At 55.6% G+C, this 9909-nt stretch overlaps 2 protein-coding genes across 2 annotated transcripts in view; one reads left to right on the forward strand and one right to left on the reverse strand.

Moving 5' to 3' along the window:
• TDRD9 (tudor domain containing 9) overlaps positions 1–4872 on the reverse strand; it is a 46049-nt gene extending 41177 nt beyond the window's left edge. The window contains exons 1-2 of the mRNA XM_015565394.1: positions 4850–4872; positions 2999–3105 (exon numbers count right to left, since the gene is read on the reverse strand). Coding sequence (XP_015420880.1) covers positions 2999–3105; positions 4850–4872 — 130 coding nt within the window. The remainder of the gene's footprint in view (positions 1–2998; positions 3106–4849) is intronic.
• A 1481-nt stretch (positions 4873–6353) lies between these two features.
• On the forward strand, positions 6354–7615 carry RD3L (retinal degeneration 3-like). The gene is made up of 2 exons (XM_006765880.2): positions 6354–6760; positions 7051–7615. Exons 1-2 carry the CDS (start codon positions 6462–6464, stop codon positions 7313–7315), a joined length of 564 nt encoding a protein of 187 aa, XP_006765943.1. The 5' UTR covers positions 6354–6461; the 3' UTR covers positions 7316–7615.
• The last annotated feature ends 2294 nt before the right edge of the window (positions 7616–9909 follow it).

Below are 9909 nucleotides of genomic sequence, written 5' to 3' on the forward strand. Positions count from 1 at the left end.
CTGCCCAAGCTCTCCTCTGCTCTCTGTGTCCTCCCTGCGTCCAGGCTTATTAGCTGCTCTGATAACAGGTGATGGGAGGTAGCCACCTGCCTGTGTTTGCATCAGGGTGTGGCACTTTTCTAAACTTGAAAGAAGAGCCAGAGCTGTCAAATCTCTCAGAGCAGAAGAAGCTGCTGCTGGGCCATCAGAGGCCACTGACTTCGGGGGTGCCCGCTGCACCCACCCGGACAGCTTTCCAAGCCTCACAGCCTCCCCTCACTGTCCTCCCACGGCAGCTGGCAGGGAATGCGCTGCTACGCTCTCCAGGAAAAGGCAATGGATAAGTGAAGGCAAATCACAAACTCGACACAGCCAAGTGCAGTCCCAATGGGACATGGGAAGCACCCCAACCTCACAGCGGGCTGCTCGGTTCCCTGCTGTCTCTTACTGTAGGTAATTAACATTAAAATATCTTACACCCACTGGAAAGGTCTGGAGACCATAAGCCACGCTGGTTTCTGTTCACAAAGTCTCCCTTCTAGGAAGCTGAGTGGCGAGGGGTTCCACAGGACGGGGTGGCTTCCCGGAGAACATACTGTATTAACGTTTCTCACCTCAAACCCAAACCTGACGTCACGGGCAGCCAGCTGACTTCCTGCCCTGCTGATTGAAGCACGAGATTCCGTCTTCAAATAGGGGTCTGCAGGCTGCTTCTCCCGGTGTGGGCAGGCATCTCATACCAAGTTAAACCAGAACGTCTCCCCTTTGGGTTCTCATACGGGGAGGGGCAAGCGCGGAGCTGTGAGTCCGGGGAACAGCTGACTCCGGAGTCTCACTCACTATCGTGTCATTTATTTGTACAACTGCAGGCCTCTCTTGCCCGCCCTGAACACTCAGCAGAGGCCAGCCCTCAAACCAGAAGAGCTGCCAGCACTCAAGGACCCAAGTGAAAAGGCCGCAGCCCTGCCCTGACCGGTGTGGCTCAGCGGATAGAGCATCGGCCTGCGGACTCAAGGGTCCCAGGTTCGATTCCGGTCAGGGGCATGTACCTCGGTTGCAGGCACATCCCCAGTGGGGAGTGTGCAGGAGGCAGCTGATCGATGTTTCTCTCTCATCAATGTTTCTGACTCTCTATCCCTCTCCCTTCCTCTCTGTAAAAATCAATAAAATATATTAAAAAAAAAAAAAAAGCCGCAGCCCTAAGGACACACCCAGGACAAGGCGAACCTGCCATGTCGAAGCGGAAACCCTGACAACAGGAGCCAGTTTGGAGCCAGGCTCACAGGTAGAAGATGCTATTAAATCTCAATTTTTAAAAAATAATGTGCCTTTTTAAAAACCTTCATGTAGTGTCCTGCTGGTGGTTGGCGTTGGCCCTCGCCCCTGCAGGTCTGGGCTCAATGCCTAGGCCAGGGCGCTGCTGCTTTCTCCTCAGTCCTTGGCACCTCGGCAGTACTGACTCAGCGCGTGCCAGGGACTGTGGCGGGCACATGCTAAGTGAAGGCCCGGCCCCGCCGGCAGAGGCTGCCCTTTGCACAGCTGTGCTTCTGGAGACAGGTGTGAAAGGCCGCGCTATGGGTCCCCAGACAAGGGCTTCTGATGTGAGCTGGGGTCTCAGGAAAGTGGCAGCCGCTCCAAACGCGAGTCCAAACCAAGGCCACAGAGCAGACGCTGGAGTCGCAGGCCTCACGTGCAGCCCACTTCTTCCCCAGGGCCACTCCGCAGGCCGCACAGGGCTCCGAGCCCAGGGGCACTGGATGTGTGTAAAGGGCCAGTGGTCCTCGGTGTAGCCAGCGCGTCACCTGGCCCCAACGCCCTTCCCCAAACCGACACCCAGCCCATGTGTCTCCACACCAGCCTACGTGGCCCTCCTGCTGCCGCTGGAGCTGCACGCCCTCCCCATCAGGTCACCGCTCGCCCTCGGCCGCTAGGAGGCGCCCTGGCTTCCCAGAGAAACGGCTGAGCAGTCAGCGTTCTCACCGCACAGCTGGTACTTTTCTTAGAGACGCGAGAACCGGTGGGGGGGCAGTGGGAGGACACGCGCACTGAGAACCACCACTGCTGGTACCAACTTACTGGGTGTCCGACCAACTGGGGGGGCAGCTAAAGAGGCTGCACAGAGTCCACAAACATCCTCTTTAAGAACCGAAGGGTTGAGGAGACCATGCGGAGGCACCGGGCCAAAGTCGGCAACAGGCCAGAAGGCGGGGGAGGCACAGGTGAAAGGCCACCAGTGAGACAGCAACGTGAGGCACGTGACAGGAACGGGACCACAAAGCTCAGCGAGCAGGGGCACGGCAACGGCTCCGACCTCCAGAGCGAGGGCAGCACCAGCACCTCAGTTGTCAGGAAGCCCCGCTCAGCCCGGAGGATGTACCGTGTGCAGACTCTGCTCCGTGGCCTCTAAAGGCTCCTGAAGAGGAACTATTGCTCCACCCGACCTCTGTCCCTGGCCGGAGCCCGCACGCCGAGCAGGAGCAGAGCCCTCGCTGCCGGCTGCCCCGCGGGAGTCCGGGTGAGCAGCCTGTGACGCTGGCACCCGCGGTGACCAGCGCTGCTGCTACAGAAAGTCGTTCATCCAAACTCAGAGCAGAGTGGCCTGACCTTGAGGGCGGGTGCTAGCAAGGACCTTCACCTTCACGTTACAAGTTATGCTCTGGTTAGATTTTTGTCTTAATATACTTATTTTTCTTAAATGATAATTCTTAAATAAGTTTCTAATTAATAGTAAGATAACGTTATTAGTCTTCCAAAGAACAGACTATTTAGAACCTATATTCAAAAGAGAAAAATGATCACTTTAGCCCCCCAAATCCCAAATTAGCAAGCAGCATGAACTCTACTGACCAAAAGGCTACATCATACATTGTGCAGGTGATATATCATGGAATTGTACACTGAAACCTATATAATTTTATTAACCATCATCCCAAAAATTCAACTAAAAAGAAGAAGTTAACGTTTTAGCGAGTGAACAGCTCACACTTCCCATTTTGCAACAGGGAACGATGCCGGTTACCTGGCCCGCGGGCTGGGTGGTCACTGCCATGCATGTCAAACTCCTGTGCTTCGAGCTGTCGGTACTTGTTAATGTACTCCAGTTCCCCGCTCTTCTGGCTCAGTGACCTGCAAAGAGGATCAGAACTTAGTACACTGTTTCCAAAAGCCAAGGAGTCACCCTGCGCCGAATGCCTGAACACTCTTCACTAAGGCACAGAAGAAATGCAAATGGTCCATAAACAAGTAAAAGGAGCCGTAGCCGGTTTGGCTCAGTGGACAGAGCGTCGGCCTGCGGACCAAAGGGTCTCGGGTTTGATTCTGGTCAAGGGCATGTACCTTGGCTGCAGGCTCCTCCCTGGCCCAAGCCCAGGCCCTGGTTGGGGCTCGTGCAGGAGGCAACCAATCAATGTGTTTCTCTTACACTGTTGTTTCTCTCTGTCTTTCCCTCTCTTCCACTCACCCTGAAAATCAATGGAAAAATATCCTCAGTGAGGATTAACAACAAAAAAGCAAAAATACACTCAAATTCGTAGTCATTTTCCAAGCAGATGCAAATTGAAGTGATGCGAAACCATTCCTTCATCCTTCAAACTGGCAAATAAATAAATTCTTAGATTATAGGGAGGGTGGTAGATCGGTTTGGCATCTCCTCTGAAGGCAGGCCGCCTGCCGTGTCCATTAGAGCCCACAGCTCTGCAGCCAACACCTGTCCCCGCCACGGCTTCTGCAGAGCACGTGGGGGCAGGAGGCGCGGGCAAGGCGGCGCAGACGCCTCGGGGCATTCAGCGAGTGCTGCCTGTCGCCAGCACACGGGAGGCAGTCTCAGGCCCAGAGGCGCAGCAGCGACAGCCAAGCCCGGCCTCTGGAGTGTCATCCCAGGGAAGAGACATCCAGACCTGCAGGACATTCATTTGTGACAGGCAGGGCCTAAGGGTCCCGGGAGGCAGGGTGCCTTCTCATCAGACTTGTGAGAGTTAAAACCTGGGGGGAAAGGCCCCACAGAGGCTACGCTCACCTATGGCCTTCTCTTACTTAACCTGTTTCCTTTTTTAAAGAATGCCAACGGAGGCTATACCCACACTAACAGACACAAGGTCCCAAACAGCCTGGCTGGTGTGGCTCAGTTGGTTGAACAGTGTCCTGTGCAACAAAAGGCCGCTGGTTCGATTCCCGGTCAGGGCACACGCCTGGGTGTGGGTTCAATTGCTGCCTGAGCATACTGGAGACAGCCATTCAATGTTCCTCTCTCTCCCTCTCCCCTCCTCTCTCTAAAATCAGTTTTTTTAAAAATGTCCAAATCGTTCAGTGAGAAAAGACACTTGCACTGTGACATGCAAACCACCCGCGACACTTGGGGCTCCTGGGAGGGTCCACCTGGAAGGCGCTGCTGTCAGAAGGACGGTGATGCCAGCACTGAGGTGTGCAGTCACTTGAATACAATGGATTCGCATTAAAGGCGCCACTTGTCTGATACACCGGCCCCACCGGCGTTCTTCTGATCACAGTTTCCCTGCTATCTACTCCTATTCCCTCAGCACAGCGTCATTCAGAGCCTGGCGGCTGCAGTCGACTGGAGAGAGAAGGACCATGGGCAGTGTGGCAGCGGTGACAGGTTCCCAGGGAGAACGCAGCAGAGAGGAGAGGGGCAATGCTAATAGGACAAGGAGACATTTAGGCAAAGATCAGAAGAAAAATGAGAAGGGCCGCGCAGGTCTGCATGCGGACACAGCCAAGGCGGCCCAGAGGGCGGTGAGGGTCAGACCTGGCTGGGACCAAGCGTGCTCTGGGCAGAGCCAGAGGGGCCAGGTGGGGGGACGCGGGAAGCCTGCAGAGCCCTGAGCAGAAACCCTGTGCTGGTTCCGCAGCCTACATGCTCCAGGCGGCCTGCACCATGTCCGGGGCAGCATGAACCCCGGCAATCAGAGGCGGGCACCCGGGGAAGCAGCACAGAGGCCGCAGGGCACGGTCCCGAGCGCCGGCCGCCACCGCACTGGGAACCTCCCGGCTGCAGCTGATGGCGCCGCCTGCCCTGTGAGCAGCTGGCGCTGCGGTGGCCACACCTCGGCCTCTCTCACCACGACACGCAGGGCTAACGTGAACCAGTCTGTTCTTCACGGGTCATTTGGAGGAAAAGGCCGGAGAGAAAGATTGTGAAATGTCATCCAAGGCAAAGCCGCTGCGCTGTCATCGAACACAGGCCTGGGGAGGGGACCCCGCCTGCTCCTCAGCCAGACCCGCCTGCGCCCTGGCCCTCAGCACCTGCCAGACAGGCGGTGGTCGCTACAGTGAGTCACATGTCCTCACGGCTCCATTTTCCCGGCCTTAATCCATTCCTGCCTCAGCACCGTGCTTCCAGAGATCGCATGCACGTCAGCTATCCGCTTGCATACACATGGCCTCCACTCGCTGTGACCCGCCTGCACACCCTCCTATTCAGAAAGAAACGAGTAGAGTCACGGCTACGACCCAGCGCACCCTGACCCAGCGCGCTCTGCCCCTTTTACTTGGTTATGGGACTCGCTCAGAGCGGGTGCTTCGCAAACAGTCCAGCCTGGTCCACTTTCCCTGCTGTCACCACAGAGGACAGGGACCTGCTCCCCATGCTTGGGAGCGAAGCTGAAGAATCAAAGCAACAAGGTTATTTTTGGAGCTCCGGAGGCACGAACTGCAGCTCCACTGTGACCCGCAGCGCACAGCAGGCAGCGGCAGGCGACAGCCCCACGTCCTGGGGGCACATCTGCTGGCTCGGCGTCCACATCCCTCCCGACCCATGCCTGAACGCATCGAGGGCCAGCACCGGGGCCGCGGGCATCTTTTCAGATGACTGAGCTGCATTCAAAAGGCAGCCTTATGTAAGTGGTGCAGCTTCGGTAGTAAGTTATTTTTGTCGTTTCTTCCGCTTGCTTACAAGGTGAATTAATGAGCGCTCTCCACGGGAAGACTTCACAACCTCGTTCCTAACATAGAAAGTTATTTATTTCAAGTGCAGCCCCAGTGGTGAGCGCGGAGGCGCCTTCCGCAGGCACAGCAGGAGCAGCGGAGGGGCCGAGGGAGCCGGCGGCAGCACCCCGCAGCGGACCGCAGCCCCAGGTACGCTCTGACCCCTGTCTGTCCAAGCCGTGTCAAGCATGTTTCCGGAGCACTTGGCTGTATGCTAATATTTTAAAGTGTCCTAAGAACTTTTAAGAGCAAGTGTTCAGTGTGACTCTCAGAAAATGTTCAGTGTGCAGATTCTCTCTCACTTTGTGTATTTCCTTTCTGCTTAGCTACACAAAGTATTTTTAAAGCTTGGTTCAGGGCACCAACCTAGTTGGGAATTAAAAGACTTTACTCACGTTTCGATCTTACTTTGCTCTGTATATCTAACCAGTGGAAAATTCATCCACTTTCCTGGGAAACGTATTATGATGAGACTAATATTTGCTCATCAGAACCGTGACACTGTATGCAAATAAACAAGTGGGGACACTCCCACAGGCCAGATGCCACTCTTCGGCTGGATGAGGTGGCCCAAGCACAACCCCTGCCAAGCGGCGCGCCGCCCGGGCTCCAAGGCCGTGGCCAGGACACTCCTGCGGGAGCTACAGTGGCACCTGCAGGAGCGAGAGAGGTTCATACAAGAGATGGACCATGAGCACCCCGGGGCGCGGGCGGGTGTGGAGTACACCTGGCTGAGAACCTACCAGAACCCCCACACGACCATCCCCGCTACTGAACAGAGGCAGCTGGAAGCTCTCTGTGCGCAAGTTCAGCCCTGCCAGGCGGGAGCCATTCTCAGCAGGTAACAGCCCCCACTTCCTCCTGATGCCCGTACTGCGGGTGTCAGCACTCACGCATCCAGGCGGGCAAGGGCCCTCTATCAGCAACCGAACACCTACGAGAACTACCTGTCACTACCTTACTGGCTAGACGTGTTTTCCGTCACTGAGATCCCTGTCCTAGACGCATAATTAAGCCGCGTGCAGACCCACAGGTGGGCACTGCCACGCGGCCACGGGACAGGCTGCATGTGGGAGGCGGGGGTGGAAAGGGAACGGCCTGACCCACGTGTGCGTCACTGCTTGCCTCTAGGTTTCGAGAAGTTCTGGCAGAAAATGATGTGCTGCCCTGGGAAATTGTCCACATCTTCAAGCAAGTTCTGGAGGACGCCCTGGGTAGCCCTGCGAAAGGCGGGCAGCCGGGCCTGGCGGTGGGGGGGGTGGGGGACAGCGCCCGGAGTTCAGACCAGGATGAGATTCCCACCATTTCCAGTTACGTGGACCGACACGTGGAGAACAGGCTCCCCACATCCTCGCGCAGGACGTGGAACCTGCCGTATGACCCCCCGCCCAGCTAGGCTGCTGGTGACCAGCGGTGCTGCAGGACCCTGGCCGTGTCGGAGCCTCATATTTGGAATAAGGTGATGTGAGCCACGTTTCTCTCTGTCGCGAGGTCCAAGTTAAAAATCCCTGTGGCGTGTCCTGTTTTAGACAGTGTTCCCTCTGAACCCCTCCAACAGTGCAATGTTTATTAACAACTAAAATGTTTCCTAAATATTTTGAAAAAAACATTTGAAGTATTTTCTTATACTGCAAAACATCTCGCAGGAACTAGGGCATCTACCAGTGTGCAGTCGGAAATTTGACAAATTCTGTGTGAAACCTCATCAACCTGGACTTTGATTCTAAGATGAAGCTACACACAGAACAAAATAAATGAGTGGCGTGAATCCTCTCTCCCGTGACTGTGTTGCCAGGGCATCCTCTCAGAGGGGAGACCCGCGAGGCAGGCGTGAGGGCAGCGAGGGGCAGGCGTGAGGGCAGCGAGGGGCAGGCGTGAGGGCAGCAGTGAGGGCAGCGAGGGGCAGGCGTGAGGGCAGCAAGGGGCAGCAGTGAGGGCAGTGAGGGCAGCAGGCAGTTTCATCTGGATACAAATTCAGTGTAGAAAAATGTTCCCCTTCGAGTGAATTCGAGCACGTTGGGATCTGGAGAGATAGCATTTACTTTTAACTGCCTATTCATTCAGCCTCAAAAAGAAACCCCTTGCATGTTTGCTCAGGACAAATGATGCTACTGGTTGAATACTAAGAACTGTTTTGATCTGACAAAATTTACTATCTGTGTACCTACGGGGAGCAAAAACAAATTGTGGGCTGGTAAAATTTAGTGCTTATTTACAAGCTTTATTTCCCTTGGTTCCCCAAATTTGCACGCATAGGGAGGGGTGAGGGCAGCGAGGGGCAGGCGTGAGGGCAGCAAGGGGCAGCAGTGAGGGCAGTGAGGGCAGCAGTGAAGGCAGCGTGAAGACAAAGCTTCATCCTGACACTCCATTTTTAATCTCAGCTCAATTAAGGGAAAGTATAAAATCACAGTGTGTCAGATCAGGAAGAGATGGCCCGCGTTAACGTTAATAGCTGCTACTCTCGAAGAAAACAATGCTGACGTGTACTTCACACCAATATTATGTTCATTTAAAATAGCAACATATTTAATATCTAATTTAAAAATTTCATAATTTCACTAAAGTAGGAAATTATTCATTAGTCATTTATTTTTATGATCAAATGCTAGACTTTACCATTCTTGTTTGTTTGTTAATCCTCACCCGAGGATATTTTTCGAATTGCATTTAGAGAGAGAGTGGGAGGGGGAGACAGAGAGAAAGGAACGTGAATGTGAGAGACACACCAGCTGGTTGCCTCCCACACAGGAGAGCAAGCCTGCAGGAGGCACGTGCCCTTGACCGGAATCGAACCCAGGACCCGTCAGTCGGCAGGCGATGCTCTAGCCACTGAGCCAAACGGGCTAGGGCTAGCCTTTCCCATTCTTAAAGGTAATTCCAAGGAACCTAATATCTATAATTTTATATTTGGAGATTTGTGGGGGGTTATTTTTCACCTAAAAAGTAAGAAAAAAGAACAGAACATACACGCCAAAGCCCGCGCCGGGCCGGCCTCCCTGTGGCCCCAATCCCAGCCGCGCAATAAACAGGGGTACCCGACGAGGGTTCGATGGACGGGCCCCTGAGGAGCCCGGAGGGGCCGACACTAAGGAGCCGCTGGCTGCGGTGCCCTGTTCCTCCGTGTCCAGGAGGCACCGCCCAGGGCGCTCCCATCGAGGGGCTTCTCGCAGGAACTCCCTGTGCGCGGTCAGCATCCCCGGGAGCACAGCTGCCGCCTGTGCAGAGACCCAGGACGCAGCCCACAGTGCCCGCGTCCACGCGTGCCAGGCACTGAGCAGGGACTGGCTCCGTGGGCCGGCGCCCCAAAGGCTCGCTTCCTGTGCTGCCGTCACTGACAGGCCTGCCTGGCTCTATGCCGCCCGCAGGCCCTGCGTGCTTCAGAGAGGGAAGGCGAGGCGACCCGCAGGGGCGAGTCTGTGAAGCCGCTGTGCCAACGGGCCCAGCTGATGGCTAGCATTTTAGTGAAGGTATGTCCACAGGTTCAAACATACTGTACTGCATGCGTGCAGGCCACAGCATGGTGTGAACGTGGCTTTTACAAGCTCTGGGAACCCACGTTCACGTGACTCCCTTCACGGTGACACTCGCTGGTTGCGTGGTCTGGGACCGAACCCGCGGAGTCTCTGAGGTGTGCCTGTGCCACAACCTCAGCTTAACACACAGCCCTGTGGGACCGCAGGTCTGTAAGCCGGAAACGCAGGGAAACGCACGGGGTCCCCTGCGGAGGGTCCCACAGGCCAGCATCAAGGTGCTCACAGGGCTGCGTCCCCACTGGAGCCTCATTCATGCGGCCAAACTCAGTGCCTTGAGGTTGTAGGTCTGAGACCCCCTTTCCTTGCTGGGGAGCATCAGCTGGGACCAGTCCAGGCCCTGCATGCCCACAGCCCGCAGCCCTTCTCTGCTTCCCTGAGGCCTCATCTAAGGAGACCAGGCTAGTCCCTCTCCTGCCTGAAATCCCCGACGCATCAGAGGTCTCTGCTTTGAAGGGTG

The sequence above is a fragment of the Myotis davidii genome, unplaced genomic scaffold (assembly GCF_000327345.1).
Source record: "Myotis davidii unplaced genomic scaffold, ASM32734v1 scaffold480, whole genome shotgun sequence".
Classification (NCBI taxonomy): domain Eukaryota; kingdom Metazoa; phylum Chordata; class Mammalia; order Chiroptera; family Vespertilionidae; genus Myotis; species Myotis davidii.

What these genes read in the sequence shown, in the direction of transcription:
- RD3L (XM_006765880.2), top strand. Translation starts at nt 6,462, where the DNA reads ATGCCACTCTTCGGCTGGATGAGGTGGCCCAAGCACAACCCCTGCCAA. An exon ending in GCGGGAGCCATTCTCAGCAG is followed by an intron (nt 6,761 to 7,050) that starts GTAACAGCCCCC and finishes GCTTGCCTCTAG; the next exon opens with GTTTCGAGAAGTTCTGGCAG.